General features: G+C 41.3%; 1 protein-coding gene across 5 annotated transcripts in view; it reads left to right on the top strand.

The window, feature by feature from the left end:
- Nucleotides 1–24,168, top strand: part of foxn3 (forkhead box N3) — a 324,415-nt gene extending 300,247 nt beyond the window's left edge. For all 5 annotated transcript variants that reach the window (XM_078406929.1, XM_078406932.1, XM_078406927.1 and 2 more), the window contains 2 exons: nucleotides 14,853–14,961; nucleotides 16,917–24,168. In XM_078406929.1, coding sequence (XP_078263055.1) covers nucleotides 14,853–14,961; nucleotides 16,917–17,463 — 656 coding nt within the window. In that variant the 3' untranslated portion in view covers nucleotides 17,464–24,168. The remainder of the gene's footprint in view (nucleotides 1–14,852; nucleotides 14,962–16,916) is intronic.
- The last annotated feature ends 2,246 nt before the right edge of the window (nucleotides 24,169–26,414 follow it).

Genomic DNA, 26,414 nt, shown 5'->3' with positions numbered 1-26,414 from the left:
TATTTAATCTATTCCCCTTAATCTTGAACCTATAATCCTCTGGTTCTCGATTCCTCTATTTGGGAGTAAAAGACTGTGCATTTACCCTATCTATTCTTCTCATTATCCTGTACACTCAATACGATCACCCCCCTGTGCTCCAAGTCCTAGCCTGCTCAACCTCTCCCTGTAGCTCACGCCCTCAAATCCTGGCAAGGTAAATCTTTTCTGTACCTTTCCAGCTTAACAACATCTTTCCAACAAAAGCGAGACCACAGCTAAACGCAATACTCTAAATGTGGCCACACCAATGTCTTGTACCATTATAACATGACCTCCCGACTTTTATACTCAATACTCTGACTGATGAAAGCCGCCTTGACCACCCTATCTACTTGTGACCCCACTTTCAAGGAACTATGTACCTGGACTGTCCTAAAAAAAGAATGTGATTTAGAAGTAAGTTGAAATATTGATACGAATCATATCCATAATCCAGAAAATCTGCTTGTATAGCACTACCAATGTTTCAAACATACCAAATGAATGGAGCTTTATTGTATTTTCTAAAATCCATAGATTCTTCAGAAAGGCATTCATGAGGCATAAATATTTGATTGCAAATGATGTCAGATTCTTTGAATTTTATTGTGATAGTTCATTTCAGAAAATGGTTTATTTATTAACTATGAAACTAGAAAACCTAATAAATCTATCCTTCTATCTATCATGGCAAATTTAGACTGTAGATTCTATTTGTAAATAATACATCTTCAGTGAATGTAATGATACTTTTCCCAGAATCTTACTATTTACTATCGTACAACTGTTTATACATAACTTATATATAAATCCTTTACTACTCTTTTATGGGATATAGTCTTTTGAAATCCAGCATCATGAAGTTGTGATGCTGGAAACTTGTTCCGACTCTTTTGTCTAATGCTAACATAATAAATGATGCTCGTATTCAAACCACTTTAGTTTAGTTTATTGTCACATGTACTGAGATACAGTGAAAAGCTTTTTTTATTGCCTGCTATCCGGTCAACAGAATGGCTATACATGATTATAATTAAGCTGTCCACAGTGTAAGAGAGTGGAGCGATTATAATGAATGATTGCAGATCCATTTCTGGGGCCAGCACATGGTCACCTGGCTTGGGTGCCATCTTGCATCCAAATTGAAGTTGAGAACATGATTGCCTTGCACCCTTCCCAGAAAATACATGAGGGTTAATAGATGTGTTGACTACCATGGATTGCTTGAGGTGAAGAGCCACTTTGGTATTTCAGAAAAAGGACAGGTTTCGACAAGCTCCAGGTGTAGGATTGTGGGTTCAGATATTATCTTTCCCCACTCTGTCCTGACAACTCTGATTCCATTCCTGCCTAATCTTATCTTTCTGTTACCTTTCCATAGTCCCTGAAGCAACCACTATTCTAGGTGAATGCACAACTCTGAATATGAGTGATTTAGCTAAACATTAAGCAATTTGCCTTGGAGGATCTAATTTTTTTTCTGGCTTTTCTTTCAAAAGCTAGCGAGTTAATGAAAGAAAAATCTGAAAAGCGGAGTCTTAGATATTTTTAATGTTTAGGATTATGAAGGATTGGGAATAATGTTGGATTTATAAAATCTGGTGGTCACCAATCCGTGGCTGAGTGTTACAGAAATTGGTGGGTAATTTGCAAGAGAAAATGAGCCATTAGTAGCTCTACTTTGGGTGTTGAAACTGAGAGTGTACAGCAAGTTACAAGGTGAAACTGTATCTTGATTAAGAATAAACTTGAATAGGTAGCATTTTGATTTGAAACTGATTCAAATCAACTTTAGTTAATTTTTTTAGTCCTTGAGTTTATTAAGTGTTCAATGTATAACTGCAAGGCTGAATTACAAGTAGATCATTTTAAGTGGGATATTCTTCCTTGCTCATGGTAGACATTGCATCACTGGCATATGTTACTAAAGTAAACTTTACATATACTGGTGGTGTTTTGGAATGTCAGTGATGAAAGGAGTGGATGTGGAGTTCAGTGGCAGAGTTACAGCCAAGCTCACAGCGATTAGGCGTGGCTGAGGTGAATCATTGGTCCAGGTTTATGGAGCTGATCTTCATCAGAACTGCAATAGGAGCATAAAAATAAATGCCACTTTCCTTGAAGAAAATCCAGTAAACGGGACGGTGGAAGTGTGCATGTGGAGAATAGTTGGGAACTATAATCTGCCCTGCTATGATTCCAGTTAACATGCGGTCAACGACTATTTGATTTTGGAACATGCTGCAAATTTGACGATGGGACTTGCCTTCAGGAGCAAAGGAATGAGTAAAACGGATAAATAACAATAAACACAGAAAATGGATGGAATAAAAGTCGGTGCTCACTGTATCATGATCGGTCATTCACTGACAGATTGGCCATGTCTCGCAAGTAGGCCTCACAGTCATAAAAGAGCGAGCCTTGTGTAGCTGCCACGGTACTGTAGAGTAATGGCAATCTTCTGAGGTGTGAGGATGGTGGGACTCCATCATAAAATACAATTGTATTTTTGTTTTACACAAAAGAGTGACGAATAGAAGGTAAATAAGTTTAGATTCGGTGTCCTACACTGAGACATCATTAACTGTAACTTGATCGTGTCTTTGATATTTCTGGCAGAGCATACTGTAATTTGATGCTAATGGTTGTTCGGATGCTGTATACACTCAATATGCCGTCTTAAAAATAGTATTGCTGAAACGGCACATTTATTCCAGTCATATTAATAATGGGGAGTTGTTGGTTTCCATGGACCGTTGTTTATCCCGACACTGCTGCTTTTGTTATGATTCTCATATTCTTCACAGTGAGCATTTTCTGCATGGCATTTGAGCAAATACTGCTCCTCTTCCAGTTTTGCAACATAGTGGAGGTGCAGCTAATAGAGATTTAAACTAATTTATTATTGTTGTTCATTGACTGTAATACACAGTAATGAGGTAGGCAAATGGATGAGAATTACAAGGTGTACACTTCTAGATTTTTGAATATTATGCAGTCAAAATGCAAAAACACCCTTGTACAAGGTCTAGTACTTTTCAGACTAAGGATTACTGTGGTTCTATTGTGTTATTTTATAAAAAATACTAGACCAAGTGGACCCGTTGGGCCCAAACCTCTCCTGCATTGGTGCAGCACCCTCTCCTCCCCCCCTCCCCCCACCCCCTCCCTCCTTCCCCCCATCCCCCCTCCCCTCTTCCCCCCTCCCATCCACCCCCCTCCTCCTCCCCGCCGCCCCCCTCCCTCCTCTCCCCTCCCTTCTCTCCTCTCCCCTCCCCTCTCCCCCTTCCCCTCTCCCCTTCCCCTCTCCCCCTTCCCCTCCCCCCCACTCCATCCCCCTCAGCCCTCCTTATCCTTCCTCCTCCCCCTCCATCCCTTCCCCCTCCCTCCCTAGGAGATAGATTTAAACTTTTAAATGTGAATAACTTTGAAAATATAACACCGATTTCAATGAAACTTCTTTCATTAGCACCAAAGGGACGACGGTGAGTAAGGTGGGCTATTGTTGCGCTTTTGTGTACCGTTTTGGCTGTAGTTCAGGAACAAACAAACAAACAAACAAACAAGAGTTTTAGTATATAGAAGATAATCAAATGAAATCGGGAGTTTTACAAAACGTTTTTTTTTTGCGAAGGGTGATTAATTGCTTTGGATTCTGTCCAAACATCAATGAGTCTGTGATTGACAGAGCTAAATGAATCTTGGGGGTTGCTTGATGTAAAAAAATCATTGGGATGTGTAATCAGGAAATGAAGTTTTATTTTGCAAACAAGTAGAATTTTAGTGAATTGTGTGGGTGAGCTCTGAAAGGGAGATTTTCCTTTTATCAATTGAGAAGTGTTCTACTAAACTCTCTATTGTTTAAGAAAAGATTTGTATTCAGTATACATTTGATTCAAGTAAATTGAGCTTGGGTAAGTAACGTCAATAACTTCTGGAGCATTGGTGAAAGATTGCGTATAAAAGATATAAAATGCTTGACTTGAATCCAGGGTTTTACAAGCATTAAATGTACCTCGCACAATGCAATTCTTGCTATCAGTTAATTGTATCCCAAAGCAGGAGATTGCATTTCATTCTGTGATTGTGCCAGATATTTCACTCCAGTCAACAGTAGGCGCAATTTCAAGTTCATTATAATCTGTTTTCGGTTTTGGAACATATGCATTTTAAGAAATAATCAAATTGTACTGGCCCTTAAAATGTATAATGTGATTTTGTACCTTCTTCAATGGCAACGTATACTTTTTCTTGATCATTTTGGGGTATATAGTATTTGACATTGGTGGCATAGTAGTTAAATTCAACAGATTTGACCTGGATTAACAATCCAGACACCCGAGTTGATATCCCATCAAAGCAGAATGTAAATTCAGTTAATAGTCTGGAATGAATAAAGTGGCCTGAGTGACAATGACCATGAAAATCAACTGATTGTTGAAAAAAGCCCTTCTGGTTCATCAATGACTTTCGGGGGAAGAAGACTACCACAGGCAGCATCTCCGGAGAAAAGGAATGGGTGATATTTTGCATCGAGCCCCTTTTCAGACTGAAGAAGACAATCAAATCCAAAACGTCACCCATTCCTTCTCTCCAGAGATGCTTTTCATCCCACTGAGTTGCTCCAGCATTTTGTGTCAACTACATAGGTGTCAACTAGCATCTGTAATTCCTTCCTACACTATGTAGTTGGCTCTTCGTTTGATCAGGTATGGCACCAAGGTGATGTTAAAGATCACTCATTGGCCCATGCACATCACTGAAGGAGTTCCTCAGGGCAGGACTCGAGACCAAATGAACCTTCCATCATTAGGTCAGAATTAAATATTCAATTCTTTTTGTAACTCTTCAGCAGATGAAGCAGCCCATGCCTGCATGCAGATACACAAGATTTGGGCATGTGTTGATAAGGCAATTATCATTCAGGCCTCAAAAGAGAGGCAATATCATCTCCAACCAAACCTAGTCTATATTAATTGGTTTTACTATTAACATTGCCCCCAATGTTCTGAAACAACTGGACTGGCCATATAAATAGTGTGGCTGCAAGAGCAGGTCATGAGGCTGGGAATCCTGCTGCATGTGACTTGCCTCTTGCTGCCAACGGCCTTTCTACCATCTACAGGACACATGTTGGGAGTGTGAGAGTATTCCCCATTTGCCTGGATGAGAGCAATGCTGCAAACTCTCTGGAGGCTCCACACCTTCAGGACAAAGCAGATCTCTTTATTGACATATCAACCTCCCAAACCATTCATTCCCTCCACCTCCACCTCCACAGAATAGTAGTTGCAGTGGGTATCATCTATAACAATGGTAGTAGTTGCTAACCTAGACTATTCTGATAGCTCCTCCCAAACCTGCGATCTCTATCACCTAGAAAAAAGGTGCATGGGAACTTCAAGTTACGGATTGCCCTCCAGGTCGAACACCATCTTGACTTGAAAGTATATGGTTGATCATTCATCATCGCTAGGTTTAAATCTTTGAACAGCATTGTGGAAGCAGCTTCAACTTTAAGTGATTCGCAAGGGAGCACACTGTACCTCCTGAAGGGCAATAACGATAGTCAATAAAGATTGGGTATAGAAGTTGGGAAGTTATGCTACAGTTGTATAAGATGGTGAGCCTCATTTAGAATATTATGTTCCATTTTGGTCGCCCTGCTATAGTGAGGATGTTGTTAAGATGGAAAAGGGGCAGAAAAGATTTATGAGGATGTTGCCAAGAACTTGAGTGCATGAGCTATTGGGAAGTGTTGGGCAGGCTAGGACTTTATTCATTGAGCACAGGAGGATGAGGGGTGATATTATAAAGGTGTGTAAGATCGTGAGGGGAATAGATAGGGTAAATGCACAAGTATTTTACCCAGAGAAGAACAATCAAAATCAGAGGATAGAAGTTTAAGGTGAGAGGGGAAAGATTTTATTGGAACGTGAGGGGTGACTTTTTCACACACAGGGTGACAGGGTATATGGAATGATCTGCCAGAGGAGGTAGTTGAGGCAAGTACTATAACAACATTTAAAATAAATTTGGACAGGTACATGGATAGGAATGGTTTAGAGAGAATTGGGCCAAATGCGGGCAGGTGAGGCGAGTGTGGATGGACCTCTTGGTTGGTGTGGGCAAGTTGGGCCAAAGTGCCTGTTGCAGTACTGTGCAACTCTATGACTCCATTGCCAGAACTGACATTACCCAGATCCCCAAAATATTGTTGGCTGAATTATGTTGACCAACAGATCCAGAGGTGTTCAGCCAGCCCCCTGCAACAAGGCACTGACATGGGTGGACCAACACCTCTGTGTCATTACCCCACATGAAATCCCCTCACTGATCCATGCCTTGTTAGCATTCCCAATATGAAGATATGATCTGCTGCATCACTTCTGCCTGTCAGGTCTCACGTTGGATCTGAGTGGATGTTCTAAGTTGTGAAAAACGTAATTGTATTTTTGGCAGACTTTTATTTTTTGGGGAAAAAAAATTGTGTTTTTTGTGATTGTATGAATATCAGAGATGTTTCCAAACTCTGATATTTAACCTGAAGCTCCACCCTCAGCTCTGCCTCCTGTCAAAGATGGCAGGACTAGCTGAGGGGAGGACATAGTGCACACTCTGGGATCTACACCTAGCTGACAACTCATTTGCCCCATTCATAAGAGTCAGCTCAATGGATCCTCTGAGGCCCAGAATATGAGTCGGGATAGCAATATGAATGCAGCTTGATTTGGCCCATTCAAGTCTGCATTATATTCTTTCCCTATCTTGGTTCAAACTTAAGTACATTTTGTTGTGTTTTTTTCCCCACTTAAAATACTTGATTTCAGTGATTCCAAAAAAATACTAATCTATCAAAGGAAATTGTTAATCAAAATAGAAAATAGTTGTCTCAGAGGGAGACTTGAGTGTATTATATGTATGAGACATGGTCTTTCACCAGGGATATGGAATAAACTCCAGACCCAGAGGAGATAAGTCTCCTTTCACTAGTTGTTGCCAGCAAGGTTATTGTGGTTTGATTCAATCTAATTCCAATTGATTCTCATCCCGAGTGCAAAAGGTAATGAGCTTTGGTTGATGGAGAAAGGCGATGAACTGAAGTTCTAATGAAAATGGATGTAACACAGTTTCCCAAAGTTTGCTGGAAGGGACTATTTACCAGTGTTGGGAAAATAAATGCTTAATTTCTGTGGATTGGAAAGTATTTGACAGAAATTGAGTACATTGGATCTCTTGTCTGACTAACTCTGTTTAATTAACATTCATTATGTTCTCTGGTTCGAGGAGAGCCAACACTGGAATGCAGAGGGAAGAAAGAATGTCACTCCAATGAACTTTCAGTTTGCCTTTGATGGGCCAGTTTAAAAGAAAAAGTGAAATACATTGTTTATCTTCCCTTGGAAACTTTTAGATTTAAATCTAGTTTATAGGAAGTCTATTGCCAGTTTCTGAATGGGTCTTTCATTTTAAAAAGCTCTGGCTGTTCAACATGTCAAGTAATGAAGCGCAAATCTTGTAAAGTCTGGAAACTCTCAGAAGCAGAATATGAAGATATCTTGGCTATTGGTTTATTAGTGTCATGTGTACTGAGATACAGTGCAGAGCAAACCGTAGATGAGTACATCAGGTTGTTTGGTTTTTTTACAACAATACAATATATCTTTATTGTCATTGTACAGGGGTACAACGAGACTGGGAATGCGCCTCCCATACGATGCAATAATTTAATTAATTTAAACAACAACAACCCAACGAAACAAATTGTAACAGTTTTAAGACAGAATAAAGTGCAAGTAGATCTGTGCCAGATCACTGTGCGATGTGACCATCCGGCTCAGCAGGGCCGGTTCATAGCAGCTATGGCCCTGGGGATGAAGCTGTTCCTGAGTCTGGAGGTGCGGGTGTAGAAGGCCTTGTATCGTCTGCCCGATGGAAGGAGTTCGAACAGACTGTTGCAGGGGTGTGAAGAGTCTTTGTGGATGCTGGTGGCTTTTCTGAGGCATCGTGTGTTGTAGATGCCCTCCAAGGCTGGTAGCTGTGTTCCGATGGTCCTCTGAGGTCTATGGACTACCCGCTGAAGAGCTTTCCTTTCTGCCTCCGTGCAGCTGAGGTACCACACAGGATGCCATGTGTTAGGATGCTCTCTATGGTGCAGCGGTAGAAGGTCGTCAGCAGCTGTTGGGGTAGACCAGATTTTTTCAGTGTTCTTAGGTAGAACAGTCGTTGCTGTGCCTTCTTGACCAGCGCAGCAGTGTTATTGGACCATGTTAGGTCCTCCGAAATGTGAGTGCCCAGAAACTTGAAGCTAGACACTCTCTCCACACTGTCCCCGTTGATAAAGATCGGGGCGTATTCCCCGTTATGTGACCTACGGAAGTTGATGATCAGCTCCTTGGTCTTGGTGGTATTTAGGGACAGGTTGTTATCAGAGCACCAGTCCGCCAGGTTCTGCACCTCCGCTCTGTGTTTTGTTTCATCATCGTTGGTGATAAGCCCGATCACCGTTGTGTCGTCTGCAAACTTGACAATGGTGGTGGTGTCGAATGCAGGAACACAGTCGTGTGTGAAGAGGGAGTAGAGCATTGCAAAAGGGAAAATAAAGAGAGTGCAGAATATAGTGTTACAGCTACAAAGAAAGTACAAATAAAAAAGTGTAAGGGCTGCCACGAGGTATAATGGAAGATCAGGAATTCACCCTTAGCACATGGGAGGTCCTTTCAAGAGTCTGGGAACAGTTGTAAGATTTGAGAAGTTTTCCCTCATTCTGAAAGCAACACCAAACCAAAGAGCTGCAATTTGGACATTTTAAACGGGAGACTGGGGCTGATAGCAGAGAAAGGCTGCGGTCAGTTTACCAAGGGATGTCACAATCTGTGGGTCCTAACATGGCCGCAGGACCTCGTGACCAGCCACAAGAGCAAAAACCTTACAGCCCAGTCTCTAGGTTTCTGCAAAGCCACGGCCAGAACAATGGATGGGTATTGGCCATGCAGAAACCTGCGAAACCAGGTCGAAGTCCAGACACTGGGGCGCTGACATCAGCATACTCACAATGCCCCAAGCCGACCTATACATTTAATCTCGTTAAGGGGGCACAATAGCCCATAGAAAACTACCTGGTAGGTGATGGGAAACCAGTTAAACCCATCACCTCGCAACGAAATACCAATTAACACCGTCTGGCCATCCCCGGTACCCCCGGACATAAGCGCAGATCAGAGAGAAAACTCATACATATCTTTTAAACAAAGAGATCCCAAGATCTGGCGGGAGATAGGACGGGTCAGAATAGTATAACTGGCCACGACTTTTGGGTTTTAAACTTAAGTCAAACGGATGCAGGAGGAAGAAAAGACAGGCAAGAAGAAGCGAAGTGCAAGAGAGAGGAACCGGCACGCAACTCGAGAAGAAATACTGCAAGAAAACCTGCAAGGAACGCAAGAAACGGAAGGAAGAAACTCAGGGGACAAGCATGACCCTCACGGAAAGCAGCGGAGAAGCAGCACGAACAGCCAGTAACCCCAGTAATAGCCCCATGGTGAGCATGTACCCCGATCCTGCATATCCTGGACATAGTTTAGTGTAGAGGGGAGGGTGGTTTGAATAAACGTGGGTGTGTAAAGGAATATGTGTTGGTCAATTTTGCGATGTGTCGTACGTTCCCCATCTTACAGTCGTGTATATGTCTTGTAGAACTGTGCGTTTTAGAATTCAGAGTAAAAGGTATTCATGTATATGTCTTGTAGAACTGTGCGTTTTATGATTCATAGTCAAAAGTATTCATGTAATTCCGTATGTGTCTTATAGATATGTCTTATAGAACTGTATAAGTATTCATGGACAATAGTCCCAAGCGCTCAATAAAAGCCTTTTCCATTTAAACCCTAGTCTTCAAATCTGGTCTGGTTGAATTTTTCTGCACTATAAACGCTCCTGCATCTAAGTCCAGTGTCTAGAACCGTAGGGGGTGAGTGGGTCGAACCACTCACGGGGAACCAGTGTGCGCGGCCTGGTCAAGGGATCAGAGCAAGGCACGGGGACCTTAATTCGGGCGAAAGCTCGGCGCAGAAACCCCTTACACAGTGGGGAAGAAGCTGCTCTTGAAACAGGTGGTACATGCTTTTGAGCATTTGTATCTTCTGCCCAACAGGAGGGGGGAGAAGAGAGAATGACTGGGGTGTGTGTGTGGTTCCTGATTATGTTGGCTCTTACAATCTTTACCTGAAGCTGCATTACCTAGCTGAAATGTATCATATCATATCATATATATACAGCCGGAAACAGGCCTTTTCGGCCCACCAAGTCCGTGCCGCCCAGCGATCCCCGTACATTAACACTATCCTACACCCACTAGGGACAATTTTTACATTTACCCAGCCAATTAACCTACACACCTGTATGTCTTTGGAGTGTGGAGATGCACCATAGAAGTTTTCTATGGTGCATCTGTCGAAAATGGTAAGAATTATTGGAAACATTTGGAATTGCCTTTGTCTTCTGAGGAAGTCATGGCATCAGTATGCTTTCATGGCAGTAGCTTCATTGTGTTTGGACCATTGCAAATTGTTGGTGATACTTACACCTCGGAACATGAAGCTCGACCATCTCCATTTCAGCACTATAATATGGATTTGGGTTGTGTTCATCTTCTTAAAGTAGATGACTAGCTCCTTCATTTTGCTGACATTGAGGGAGAGGGTGTGGCCTTGATACCTCGCTACTAAACTCTCTCCTTGTACTCTGTTTCATCATTGTTTGAATTCTGGCAAACTATTTAGTATCATCTGCAAACATGTAAATGTAGGTTAAGGCAGTATTTGGTCTCACAGTAGTGAGACCGGTATGGTGGTGCAGTGGTAAAGTTGCTGCCTCACAACGCCAGACACCCAGGTTCGATCCTTACTATGGGTGCTCTTTGTACATCGTTTGTATGTTCTCCCCGTGACTGCATGGGTTTTCCCCAGGTGCTCTGGTTTCTTCCCATATTCCAAAGACGCACAGGTTTGTAGGTTAATTAGCTAATTGTAGGCTAATTGTATCCCTAAACTAAATTAACTAAAGGTAGTGAGTGCTTGGGGAGTATAGTAAGGGCTAAGGATGCTGCCTTGTGGATCATGGTTGTTGAGAGTTATCATGGATGGTTTTTGGTTACCTTTCATGCTGGTTGCAGTCTGTGGGTCAGGAAGTCAATGATCCAGTTGCGAGGTGATGCTGTTCTTGGTCCAGAGGTTTGGAGATTAGTTTGGTTGGAATTATGGTATTAAAGGTGGCTCAGATGTGCGTCATGTCCAGCCCCTTGAAGCACTTCATAATGGTGGATGTCAGAGCCACCAGATGGTAGTCATTAAGGCACACTGCCTTGTTTTACTGTTTACATTTGAGCACATACATGCACAAAATTGATGTCTGGGTTTTTTTTTTAGCTCTGTATTACTTCAAAACCATATGGTCTTTAAAGTTCAAGGAAAAATGTAGTACATTTGTCATAAAGAGAGATTCTTATAATGGTGATGATATAATGCTGGGTGATTCTTATAATGGTGTACTCTAGAACAGTCCAAAGCCAATATAGCTATTGCTGATGTAAATAGGATATGAATTTTCTTTTATATATGCATAAATGTGAATTATGGATGATATTGACCTTGCATTAAAAGGTAACTCTAGATGTCTGAAGCTTTCATTGGCACAGAAATTACCTAGCATTAAAATTACATACTGTAATCGTCCAGAAAGGATATTTGAGGCTACTGAATTACACATTTTAATAAGAATAACATAATTCATTTGAAATGGACACTGGTAGCTCTTTTCACATGATTCCTGCTTACACACGTGTAGCATTCCTTCTTTAAAGAGTATATCTGCTCCCACTGTTGCTGCGTCAGAAACCCAGTTCAGATCCCTACTCACTGCCGACTCTGTCCTGGCTATGAGTGGAGAGGCTCTCTGTGATGGATGGTGTTTTGTGGCCATGGCGAGTGGTGCAACCTCATGCACTGAGATGTAGAGTCAACAGCTGCACCTGATAGCAGGATGAGTGCAGGCTTTGGTAAGAACTGACACCGTTTGTTCAGTGAGTTGACACATCCCACAGTCTCATCACTTCCGATAGGATTTGATGGAAACTGCTCCCTTTCTTTGTCTGCACAGGTCATCCCAGCCCCACAATTTCTTTATGACAGCCAGGTCAATGGAGACCACAGCGTTTGTCACATTTGGTGATGAGGGACACCATGGCATCAGGGCGGGCTATTAACCATACAGATGAGGTGGCCTGCACTCACCACATCATCCAGGTACAGCTCTGGTCCCACATCTCAGCTGCACCACTCTCCCAACACTAGTCCTCACAGGCAGCCTCTCCACCCCAAATGTGGGTGGTTCTTTGCCACAGGAGCACCATTAATAGACACGGATTTGCACCAGACTTCCGGTATAGCAGCAGGAAAGGTAGGGGCTTGTGCTAGGCTCTTGGTACATTCACCATCCTCTGAAAAAGTTGCCCCTCGGGATCCTATTAAATCTTTCCTGGCACAGAGTCGCTGGAGAGTGTTGTACTTAAATGCGCGTAGTATAAAAAATAAAGTGGATGAGCTTGAGGCTCAGTTAGTCATGGGCAAGTATGATGTTGTAGGGATCACTGAGACATGGCTACAAGAGGACCAGGGCTGGGAACTGAATATTCAGGGGTACACAACATATAGAAAAGACAGACAGGTGGGCAGAGGGGGTGGGGTTGCTCTGATGGTAAGGAATGATATACATTCCCTTGCAAGGGGTGACATAGAATCAGGAGATGTTGAATCAGTATGGATAGAAATGAGAAATTGTAAGGGTAAAAAGACAAGGATGAGGGGGGATCTTATTGAAACATATAAGATAATTAGGGGATTGGACACATTAGAGGCAGGAAACATGTTCCCAATGTTGGGGGAGTCCAGAACAAGGGGCCACAGTTTAAGAATAAGGGGTAGGCCATTTAGAACGGAGATGAGGAAGAACTTTTTCAGTCAGAGAGTGGTGAAGGTGTGGAATTCTCTGCCTCAGAAGGCAGTGGAGGCCAGTTCGTTGGATGCTTTCAAGAGAGAGCTGGATAGAGCTCTTAAGGATAGCGGCGTGAGGGGGTATGGGGAGAAGGCAGGAACGGGGTACTGATTGAGAGTGATCAGCCATGATCGCATTGAATGGCGGTGCTGGCTCGAAGGGCTGAATGGCCTACTCCTGCACCTATTGTCTATTGTCTATTGTCTATTGAGAGAAGGAAAGGGTGACGTTTTGGGTTGAGACCCGGAATGGCGGGACTGTCGTATGTTGAAAGACTGGAGCGACTAGGCTTGTATACACTGGAATTTAGAAGGATGAGAGGGGATCTTATTGAAACATAAGATTATTAAGGGGTTGGACACATCAGAGGCAGGAAACATGTTCCCAATGTTGGGGGGAGTCCAGAACCAGGGGCCACAGTTTAAGAATAAGGGGTAGGCCATTTAGAACCGAGATGAGGAAAAACCTTTTCAGTCAGAGAGTTGTAAATCTGTGGAATTTTCTGCCTCAGAAGGCAGTGGAGGCCAATTCTCTGAATGCTTTCAAGAGAGAGCTAGATAGAGCTCTTAAGGATAGCGGAGTCAGGGGGCATGGGGAGAAGGCAGGAATGGGGTACTGATTGAGAATGAACAGCCATGATCATATTGAATGGTAGTGCTGGCTCGAAGGGCCGAATGGCCTACTCCTGCACCTATTGTCTATTGTCCCGAACGTCACCCATTCCTTCTCTCCAGAGATGCTGCCTGTCCCACTGAGTTACTAGCATTTTGTGTCTATTTTCGGTTTAAAGCAGCATCTGCAGTTCCTTCCTACATAGAGGTAGAATTGCTGCTTTACAGCACCAGACACCCAGGTTCAATCCCGACTATGGGTGCTGTCTTTAGTGAGTTTGTATGTTCTCCCTGTGACTACATGGGTTTTCTCCAGGTGCTCTGGTTTCCCACACCTCAAAGACATGTGGGTTTGTAGGTTGACTTCTGCAAATTGTCCTTGGTGTTTAGGATAGAACTAGTGTGCGGGAATTATTGGTTGGTGTAGACTCAGTGGGCCGAAAGGTCTGTTTCCACACTGTATCTCTAAACTAAAGTAAACTTTGCCCTCTGGTCATTAATTCCTCTACCCTGGGTAAAATATTGCGTGCATACACACTATCTATTCTCCTAATGATTTTACACACCTGTATAAGATCTCTTAGCCTCCTGTGCTCCAAGGAATAAAGTCCTAACCTGCTCAACCTCTCCCTGTAGCTCAGGCCCTTGAGCCCTCGTAACATCTTTGTAAATCTACCTCCGACACCACTTTGGGTTACTATGAACTTATCCCCCAGATCCCTCTGCCTTAATACAAAAACTTACACACTTCACATAAAGCGGACAAAACACTTTTCTTTCAGGCATGTCAAAATCAGAACTAATGCACAGATAATCACTGACAGTACATGAGGAAACCTGTTTGGTGCACAATAAATCAAACTATAAGTGTCGTAAACACAGTGTAGACTGATTTGAACAAAATGCTATTTCTACAAAAGTTAAAGTATGTGCATTCACTTTGGAATTAATTAATGCGTCAACATGATCATTCAATGATTGATAACCTGAGTACAATGTATGTTAGAAAATTAATATTAAAGCAAATTCATGGACATTGTTTGCCTGTAATTGGACTATGTTAATGATATGTATGCTTGTTACTGGTCATGACAGTTTTAACTGTTGAGAAAATCTTGATTTCATATTACAGTGAATTCCTCTCTTATGTTGTAGTTCTCTGTTTTCCAGATGCTGCGGGGGTTATGCCAAATGGAGGTCGAGCGTATAACCGAGGGCCCTTCATGGGGATGAAACCACTGCCAATTAACACCATTGGAAGTATGGCTGCTGCAGTAAGGTAATGCTTTAACAAAATAGTCATCGAGTGATGCAGCGTGGAAACTGGTTCTTCGGTTCAACTTACCCATATTGGTCAACATGTCCTAGCTACACTAGTCCCACCTGCCCATGTTTGGTCCATATCCCTCCAAACCTGTCTTATCCATGTACCCGTCTAACTGTTTCTCAAACGTTGGGAGAGTCCCTGCCTCAACTACCTCATCTGGCAGCTTGTTCCATACCCCACCACCCTTTGTGTGGAAAAAGTTACCCCTCAGATTCCTGTTAAATATTTTCCCCCTCACCTTAAACCTTTTTATAAGTGATAGGAGCAGAATTAGGCCATTTGGCCCATCATCTACCATTTGGCCATTCAATCATGGATGATCTATCTCTCCTTCCTAACCCCATTCTCCTGCCTTCTCCCCACAACCCCTGACACCCATCCTATGTCCTCTGGTCCTTGATTCACCTACTCTGGACAAGAGACTCCGCTTCTCCCCAATCTATTCCTCTCATGATTTTATAAAATAGTATCTTGTCAATCTGTTCAAGTCCCTAGTGGCTCTGCAATGGGCCATGACAACCACTAAAACTATAAAAGTTTCTGAATGAAAATTCATTGTTGCCATGCTGAGCAGTCAGTAAATTTTTGGAGGAGTTTGCAAGTGAAAACTGATCATATTTAATTTCTCCTAACTTGCATCTTTCCAATTTTATGCCTGTCAAATTGCAAAGAGTTGCATTTGGAAGGATAATGTATTTGAAGGCAAGCATGTAACTGTTCATGTCTCAGAATGTGACTTTTAATGAATTTGCCACTTCAGAACAATGAAATGAAATCTCAATGAGTTACTTGTGATGTAAGATTGAATTACAGCAAATGGGAGTTCTTTGATCTTAATTAGATTCATTTAAGACCTGCACATTTACCAAAATTGATGGGCAGTAAAAGACACCACTTTGATAGGTAAAACAATGGCATGGAAATGGTGGGTCGAAGGGTCATTAACTGTGATGTACAAATCTAGGATAAGAAAGCATTTATCCCATCTGAACAAAGAACTGCAGATGTTGGTTTATACCAAAGATAGACACAAAGTGTTGGCCTAACTCAACAGGTCAGGCAGCCTCTCTGGAGAACATGGACAGGTGATATTTCAGGTCGGTACGCTTCTTCTCAGTCACCCATCTTTTTTCTCCAGAGATGCTGCCTGACCCGCTGAATTACTCCAGCACTTTGTGTCTATCTTCAGCATCCTGTAAACCTCTTTTGTACCCTGTCCAAAGCCTCCACATCCTTCCTGCAAATGGGGCGACCAGAACTGCCCACAGTACTCCAAATGCAACCCAACTAAAGTTTTTGTTATAGACAATAGACAATAGGGGCAGGAGTAGGCCATTCGGCCCTTCGAGCCAGCACCGCCATTCAATGTGATCATGGCTAATCATTCTCAATTAGTACCCCGTTCCTGCTTTCTCCCCATACCCCCTAACTCCGCTATCCTTAAGAGCTCTATCTAGCTCTCTCTTGAATGTATTCAGAGAATTGGCCTCCACTGCCCTCTGAGGCAGGGAATTCCACAGATTCACAACTCTCTGACTAAAAAAGTTTTTCCTCATCTCGGTTCTAAATGGCCTACCCCTTATTCTTAAACTGTGGCCCCTGGTTCTGGACTCCCCCAACATTGGGAACATGTTTCCTGCCTCTAACGTGTCCAACCCCTTAATAATCTTATACGTTTCGATAAGATCCCCTCTCATCCTTCTAAATTCCAGTGTATACAAGCCTCGTCGCTCCAGTCTTTCAACATATGACAGTCCCGCCATTCCGGGAATTAACCTAGTAAACCTACGCTGCACGCCATCAATAGCAAGAATTATATAACTACACTTTGCCGCGGTGTACATTTGTTGAGCAGATTCCCGAGTGACTCTTTGATGTTCTGACTGATCTTTCTTTACCCCCTTCAGAAACGGCATTGTAAACTGCCGCATGCGGAATGACAGCGAACAGTCCTGTGGCACCCCGGTTGTCAGCAATGACCCTAAAGATGATCACAACTATAGCGTGGCAAAATCTGCCAATCACAGGAGTACGTCGCCAATCAGCGACTCGACGTCTTCTTCCTCAGCTGACGACCACTATGAGTTTGCCACAAAGGGCAGTCACAATGGGAGTGAGGTCAGTGAAGGCAGTTACCACAGCCACGAGAGCTACAGCGAGACAGAAGACGAGGAGAAAAAAATGAAAAAGGAACCCAAGGATTCCTTAGCTGACAGTGGGTACTTATCCCAGCTCACAAAGAGGCAACACCTGACAAAAGCAAAAAAAAACGCAAATGAAACGCTGCCACTTAAAAAGAGGCGCACAGAGAAACCACCGGAGAGTGACGACGAGGAAATGAAAGAAGCAGCAGGTTCACTCCTGCACTTGGCAGGGATCCGCTCCTGTTTGGATAACATCACAAACCGCACTTCAAAAGGGCAGAAAGAGCAGCAACATTCAGCAAAAAATTAAGACAGTAATGCACAGCCTCTTTAAGAATTGTTGGCAGAAATTTATTTTCTTTCAGCACGTCAGGTGAATTATAATGATTTGTGGCAATATCAGCAATCACTTTGTTTTCCTATTTTAAGCCCCCTTGAGTTTTTTTTATATATATATATATATATAAATAATTTTGTTTAAGGAGATTGAAGCCATAGCAGAACTTTTACTGACATTCAGCTAATTTGCAAAAGCTTTTCATTGACTGACAACAAACGCCAAAATCACTGCACCTTTTTTTCTTTCTCTTTCTCTCTCTCCCCCTCTTCTTCTCTTTCTCCCACCCTCCCTCCTTCCCTCCATTATTTCAGTCTGATTACACAGGTGCATGCAGGACTCATACTGACTTGTATGGAGTATGCATTTGATTCCCGCGATGCTCAAATGTGAAAGGATGGGTCGTTGACAGACTGTTCTGGTCCAGCCATGCTGAATAACACAAAGCCTGAATACCACTGTGGCAAAGAGCAAGTCATGGCTACTGGACAAAATGGGAAATAACATGTGCTGTGAGAAGACTGACAGCTTCGTTGGAGTCAAGTGCACTTGGAATACCGGAGGTCTGGTCCTTTGACAGTGGAACAGCCAACCAGCATGTTATTGGAGAAAGCAAAACAAAATCAGGGGAAAACTGCCGAATTAAAGCAAGAAAAGAGTCCTGCCGTTGGCCAATTTCACTTTTTTTTTTGTTTTCGCAAACCGCGCACACTCTCATACACACCATACCCAAAGCCATATGCCTGATGGATGGCACTACGTGCAAAGAGAAAGAAAATTCACCGCCTTTGAAACTGCCTGAGTGATGTGAAAGCAATCAAGTCTTGCAAAGAAGTTCATAATCAAGTGATAACAAGTTTGCGATACTAATCCATTCTGACAGGTCAGAATGCTTGACCTGGCCACGATGATGAAGACAACAAAAATAAAAGCTCAAAAGCCTGCCAATAGTATTATTCTGAAACAGAATTGCTTAACAGTGATATCAATGAGCTCTTCCACTGCCTGGAACTGGAGTAAGCAGTTTCTCTCTCAGTCAGGATATGTGTAGAATAAAAGATTTTGGAATATAAGCGATTTAGCCAGCAGGATTATCCAATCCATGTTGCATGGGTTCTTTGAACAAAAACTTTGTTTTTTATTCAAAGACAAAAAAAGAGTTCATGTAAGGTAAATAATGTATTTAGCATGAGCATGAATTATTTTCATATAAATATAGAAAATAGAGAAAAGGCTATGCCTCTAATTTTTAAGCCCTTAGGCCTAGATTTTTCTTTTTGATGCAGGTGATAAGGTTTAACCTTTTTTCAGGGAACAAAACTGACTGTTGGCGAACTTACTCTGCAATATGAAGACTTCACATTTCTGGTAGGGCTTGGATGGTTGAATACACTGCCTTGTCTGCACATTTGGGCCCCAATACAGTATTGTTAAATATAAAAAATAATAACAGTACCACAAAAAAATACAGCCCCCGGTACAGGGTAAGGAGGGTAATGGGGTGGGAGGGGGAGAAAGTCTCTGTTCTCACCTAGTCAGTAATGAGTGTGCATGAGTTATCCAATCTCCTCAAATGTATCTAAATATTGGGGTAGAATGATGTATTGAATATCAATATCATATATTGGCAATACATCATAAAACAGCACCTAGCAGTGCTGGCCATTATAGCAATTAGACATAAAGGCATCGCCACCCTATCTGCTTCTCCGACCCTGCCCTGTCAGATCTAAGTAAAGGATTCGATGAACAGACATAGCCTAAAAGTGCAAACAGATTAAACGTACGTTATCTTGGCAGTGTTGGATTCCTAATTATTTAATTGACACCTGTGTGGCAGAACTCAAAAAGTGTCAGTCAGAATGGTCAGAAAGTGACACTGCCCGTTGGACAACAGCTCAAGTCTGTCGTGGTATTGCCTCAAAAATTGGGTAATTGGCCTTTCTCTGCATGATCCTTCCTTGGTAAAAAGTTGTTCGTTCACACTCACTGCTCGACATTCACCAAAAGAATGTTACAAAAGGCATAACCCACTTATTCCTTCTTTTTTGTGGGGCCTTTGCAGGCCAGAATTTAAGTGTAGACTAATATTGATTATAAACTTAACCCATTATTAAAAACAAAAATCAGTTAGAATTGTTGTTGTTTAGTGATATACAAAGGGGAGGAGCGGCAATTGTTTTATTAAGCAATTGTTATCTTGGGGCGACATCCATTAAGGCACTGAACCACTGTGACCAGAATATCCAGTAAAAATAGCTATTATGGTTTTGAGTTTGTAATTGGCTTGTTAAGGATTGGTAATTGGGTAATTTACTACAATGATAGTTTATTTGTGCAAATATATGATCTTGCTCTTAAGGCTTTAGAAATCATGTGCATTCCATGACAGGCAGAAATCTGCAATGTTAAGAAGGTGAAACACTTGAAATTAGAAAATAAAAGTGTTAACTAAAACATGTATTAATCTCTGTGGCAATAAATTGAAATTAAATGCTCATGATCAAAAATAGCCAACCAACACTACAGTTCTTCTTTAGTTATTCTATGCATCCTGCAGGATAAAACTAGCCAAACAATTGGAAAGGGTTAGGATCCTAGATTCCTATTTGCAAAAAGCAGAGGTGATATCATCAGTATTTCTCATCCCAAAGTAAACGGTAAGAAAAGATTGATAATGTCAACTGCAATATAATATTGTTTTCCCCTCGCATTTGAACTTGGCAGTTAACCCTCTGAGAAGCTTTCCTGTAACTTATTTGGACTTCAATTTGACCTACATGGGCTACGTAAGAAAAAAAATCTGTTTCTCAGTCAGGATATATGTAGAATAAAAGATTTTGGGAAAATAAACGATATAGCCAGCAGGGTAGCAGTGGCAAGGGTTCTTGGAACAAAAACTTTGTTTTTTATTCAAAGAAAATAAAAGACTTCATGTAAGATAAATAATGTATTTAGTATCATTTATTTTTATATAAATATCGAAAATATTTATATGAAAATATTTGTGCTTGTGAATCTCAAGCAAAAATGTTGCGTTAGATTCTGTCGCATTCTGTCGCACAGAGCATCTTCACAGGGCTCGAAGAAGGCATCCAACTTTGATGAAACTTCCATTCAACTAGTTAGAGAAATGTAGAGTTATTTGATACTAGGAATGGACGCTCGTGCTTCAAGCTCTATACTGCGGTCCACCCCAGTGGTTACAAGGCTGCGTAGCACATTAGAGATTGAGAAATAAAACCCTGCAAGCAGGAATCTAAATAAAAATGGAAAAATATTAAATATATTAAAAATATTAGAAATGCATAATAGGTCACAGTCAGTGTTTCAAAAAGGAAGCCTGTGAAAGGTTACATGTGTTCATTTTGAGATTTTGGTTAAATTGTTGGGTACCAGTATTGTGCTACTAATTCAGATTACATTGTGTACATGCTTCTTCATAGTTGTTTGAATTAGGTGGATTGGGAACCAATAGACCAATCAAAATTAAGTAGACTGCAATGTTTGGTATTCCAAATTCTTTTGGCTGAGTAAATATTTACATTTCATGCATTGGAATTTAAGGTTGCAATAGTTGAATTTGAATAGATCAGGTCCTAAACACAGGCATTAATTAATTTTGAACTGGGAATCACTAAATATTTTATTGGAAAGATAGAAATCAAAGCAAGATTGTGTCTAAAGTTGCCCACTTTTATCTCTCTTTTGTCACGTTTGACTTCAGAAAATGGGCCATTTCACACAATTCGCAATCAAGATTATTTAAATGCTATTCTTGGCATCATATCTGTAGATAAGATGTACACCCAATCTTTAAATCTTGACGAAATCATAAATAGACCCTTTACTGCCAATTTCAAGCCAACATCAGACCCTAGTAATGTAGTCTGAAGAAGGGTCTCGACCTGAAACGTCACCCATTCCTTCTCTCCCAGATGCTGCCTGACCTGCTGAGTTACTCCAACATTTTGTAATACCTCAGACCCTAGTAAGGTGAAACAATTAGTCTCCCTGCACCCTGTTTTAAGGGGAACAAAACTGTCCAGGATTCCCATTCTCGATCATGAACCAGTAACTCCCGTTGGTAATATTTGCATTTGGGTGACATTTGAGGACTCAGTTAGTCTAAACCAGGTTCTATAGAACCTCAATTTGAATCTTTGCTTCAGCAAGAAATACTGCCTGCCCTAATGAGGGGAAAGTGAAATGCTGTAAAAAATGTGTTAAATCTTAGTGAAGTGGTGATGATAAGGATCGTTTAAGACATTGGGTCTGATGAAGCCAACATTAATTGCAGCTAAGACGCACATGTGTAAACTTGGGCGGTGTTAGTTGGTCAGATTACTTTCTATGCCAACTTGCCCCTCCTTTTTCCTTTTGGAAGAACCCAACTAGCAAATACCTTACCCCCAACAGCACATTTAGAATCAGACATTTGTTGTGTAGGAAATTAGAAGTGTGATTCTGTATAAACCACCAGAATGTTTCAAGTTCCAATGTGAACAGAGAAAACAGTAAATAACCAAGAAAATACCTGATCCTTAACTGACAGGGTCCTTAAGTCAGTTTTCATTTATTTGTCATAATTAAACTAACTAAAACAAACTTTGACATTGGCATGAAAGCACAGTATTTGTCTGGTACGAACAGATCCCGACACAAAGTCTTTGCCAAAAATTATAGTAGATTTGACAGAATCACTGGATGGTTACAGCAAGGGAGAAATGTTGAGTCTGCACTTAAGATGGACACAAAATGTTGGAGTATGTCAGCAGGCCAGGCAGCATCTCTGGAGAACATGGATAGGTGACGTCAGTCAATGAAGAAGGGTTCCGACCCCAATCATCACATATCCATATTCTCCAGAGATGCTGCCTGACCCGCTGAGTTACTCCAGCATTTTGTGTCTATGGTGTGAACCAGCATCTGCAATTCCTTGTTATTAACATTGAGTCTGCATTCTCTGTCTCCACTCTTTCCTATAAGGTTTTCAAGGTATTGCCTTTTGGATACTTACCATGCTCCCTCATGAACCTGCCTCTGGGACCTACCCATGACTGCATTCCAGACCATAGCCACTTGCATTTTAAAAAGTCTTCTTTGGCCAATCACCTCCATTCTGTGTCTTCTTGACCCCTCTACCAAGGGAACATCTTTTTCTCTTGTTCATTCTGTTCCTCAAGCACATCCTTGAACAGCATGGATGTGACAACTACTGCAATTCTGCCCTCTCAAATCTAAATAAAGCCAGGAAAGAGTGAAGTTTCCAGAGCATGGGTTTAAGCTAGTTATTTTATTCATTAATGGGACATTGTTATCACTGCAATACCAGCTTCTAACACCTGCAATTAATTGCCATTGATAAGGCGGAGGTAGGCTGTTGCCTTGAATCTCTGCACTCTCTATTACAAGCCAAACACCCAAATATTCATAGTGTAAGAAAAAAAACTGCAGATGCTTCAGTCTGAAGAAGGGTCTCGACCCGAAACGTCACACATTCCTTCTCTCCTGAGATGCTGCCTGACCCGCTGAGTTACTCCAGCTTTTTGTGTCCGCCATCTCAAAGACGGGAAAGAGTATACTTATTTGTATAGGTTAGGACTTCCGGCTGGTTAATCGTTGCTATCTTTAGACATCCATTTGATAAATATTGGGTAGCCCCATGAAGCAGTCTTCATGCTTCTACAATTTGAGAAATGACGCTTAGCCTCTGCTTTTTGCAATAAGAAACTAGTTCCTCTCTCTTGTGACTTTTGCTCATATAAGATGTATCCTATAGAATGTTGGGGGGTGGGGGAAACAAATGAAGAAATGTAGATTTCTGTCTTTTAATAACATTATCTTTCGGTGAAGTTATCGCTGATAATCCATAAATTCCACCTTTCTTTCAAATCAGGTTCCAGGTTATTTGGACTGTTTGCCACCTCTGGCCATCAGATGGGGCATACTGAAAATCAGCATTTAACATACTTCATATTGATGATAAACAGCGCAGCACAGTGTTAGAATTATGGTAGGATCATAATGGGAATGGACGAGGAAAATAATTGAATCAAAATTCTGTATCATTTGGGTCAAAGAGGATTAATGTGGTTGAATAATAGGGAAACAATTCAAGGGAACTACAGTGTGAAACAGTCAAGGTGGAATTAAAGGGTATCAAATTATCACTAAGATGCAATTTTGCATCTTCATGTGAAAAATAACTTCACTCAAAGATTGATGAATGCTGTATTCAGTTTACCTTAATCACTTCAGAAGCCAAGTTTGTTTACTTTGATAGTTAATAATCTATAAACTGCCAATATCTTGTTTCACACGAAATATATGGAACTTTTGAATGGTTTTCTTTTCACAATGTGAGCAGTCGGAAGGCACAGGCAATCAACCAACCTTCAAGAAATATGACAAAGTCAACACAGAGGCATACTTGCTTTCGACATTTCCTTGATGTTTAATCATTTTGCCAAAGACAAAAAAAATCATCAATTGTAAATATCACTTGTCCATATATGAAAAACGAACTTTCCTTGAACCTACCATAAAGTTTCTGTGATGTATTGTCTTCCAGTTGCAATAAAAAACAAATTGCATCAATTGAAAAAGGCTTCACACAGTTAAAAGTTTGGCTGTTTTTTTTGTTTAATTATTCTGTTTTCTATTCTGATTAAATTAAACGTACATTTTTGAATGCTTTGCTGACTTAAAGCTGCATTCATTCTTAGTTTTTTTTTTGTCAGATATTATTTAAGTTACAAGGAAAGGAACTGTTGTTGTGACTTTTCAGTAGAGTTTTGAAAATAAAGCCTGGGAACAAATTTTCTTTGGAAAATTAAATAATTAATTATTGAGGCGATCTTGAATTCCTCAGATAAAATCGAATATGTGATCCTACCAACTTTACTGTATTGTGTTGCATTATATTGTATTTACCAACACTTCTTTAAAATGTTACATGTAGCTATTTATTACAACTACTGTGACACACATAGTCGGGCACAGCATTAGTTTTGGTAAATTCAGAGCTTAACCCTCAAGAACAAGTTGTGTAGACCAGCACCAGAGAATGTTTTCCAAGCTGATTATTGTCATTAAAAACCCAGCTAGTTCACAGATACTCCTCAGAAACAGGAGCCTGCCTAACCTGATCACACAAAGTGCTGGAGTAACTCACCGGGTTGGGCAGCATCTCTGGAGAACATGGATAGGTGACGATTTGGGTCGGGACCCGTCTTCAGAATGACAGATGTAGGCTGATGTCTACTACAAACGCACTGACTTGCCTATCTCTCCCCTTAAGAATGTCTGGGGTTATGGGGAGAAGGCAGGAGAATGGGGTTGAGAAGGAAAGATAGATAAGCCATGATTGAATGGCAGAGTAGACCTGATGGGCTGAATGGCCTAATTCTGCTCCTATCATTTATGAACTTCCCTGTGCCCCACTTGGACTCACACCTACTTCTCTCCTCCCACATTCCTTTTGCAACTCTTATCTGTCTCACACCTTTTGTTCCAATCTCCGACATTAGTTCCAACTATCTGCCTATCATAAACCCTCTTCGCCTGTGTCCACCTATTACTTGCTGTGCTTTGTCCTGCCCCTCCTCTCTTCTAATTTTCTTCCCTCCCTCCCTCCCACAATCAGTCTGAAACATCACTTATCCATATTCTCCAGAGGGGCTGCTGAGTTACTCAGAGGGGCTGCTGAATTGACCCACTGAGTTACACTAACGCTTTGTTTCCTTTTGTATAAACCAGCATCTGCAATTCTTTGTTTCTGTACCTCTCTCTCTTTTCCTGATCTCTCTGTCTCCATCCCAGGGGACAGACTATCGACTGAAGTCTACTACAAAACCACTAACATATACAGTCTGAAGAAGGGTCCCGACCCGAAATGCAACTTGTCCATATTCTCCTGAAATGCTGCCTGACCCGCAGAATTACTCCAGCACATTGTGTATATTTTCGTAAGCCAGCTGTGCAGTCCACTCTTTAGTAGATCACCCTTCATTTTTGTGGAAACAATGATCCTTACGTGGAAGCACGGTGATATACCAACATTAGACATTCAAGCTGAACAAAATACAACGTTCCCTGTAACTTGAGGAAAAATTAAAAGACCATCAAATGATTTCGCCCTTTGTTACATAGCAATATTAAAATTCCAAATTGGAGTCTAAAACTAACACATACATTGCAATCTGCAATATTCTCATCTGAAACATCAATTAAACTGTTGCCCAAAAGATTATTAAATAGATACCACTCCTCTCCTTGGGAAAACTCCACATTGTATGGTTCACTACAGGAAACACCACAGGAAATCAAAAGCACCATGGCGTGGGAATATTGGGAAGGTAGGAACAGGAGGGGCGAATTTAGCCCTGAGCATATTTCTGAAATTTAGTTAAGAAGAAGTTAGAAAATGTCTCGAGTAACCAGGAAACCCTGAAGTTGGCCAGTGAACGTCTATTGAACATTTATTAGGAGTGGAAAGGCAGGGCAGCACAGCGAGTATCCATGATCAGCAATGAGGTAATGACCAAATAGCCTATTGTGATGAGATGGCAGAATTAATACAGGTTACAAATCTGAATTTACGCAAATTCCCCCACACTTTTAATGCATTTTTCAATCTATTAATAATAGTAATAAAATGTTTCATGGCATTCATTAACAATTGGATCCTGCACATATTCCATTAGTTTAATTATGTGTAGTGTTTGGGTGATTATTAAATGGAGTGAAAGAATTATAGCAAGTGCCAAGAGTGTTTAGTTTAGAGATACAGCGTGGAAACAGGCCCTTCGGTCCACTGAGTCCGCAAAAGAACAACGATCACCCTGTACATTAGCACTACACACTAGGGACAACTTACAATTTTTACCAAAGCCAATTAACCTGCAAACCTGTACATCTTT

Source organism: Rhinoraja longicauda, chromosome 10 (genome assembly GCF_053455715.1).
Source record: "Rhinoraja longicauda isolate Sanriku21f chromosome 10, sRhiLon1.1, whole genome shotgun sequence".
NCBI lineage: Eukaryota > Metazoa > Chordata > Chondrichthyes > Rajiformes > Arhynchobatidae > Rhinoraja > Rhinoraja longicauda.
This window is presented reverse-complemented; position numbering and strand designations above follow the sequence as displayed.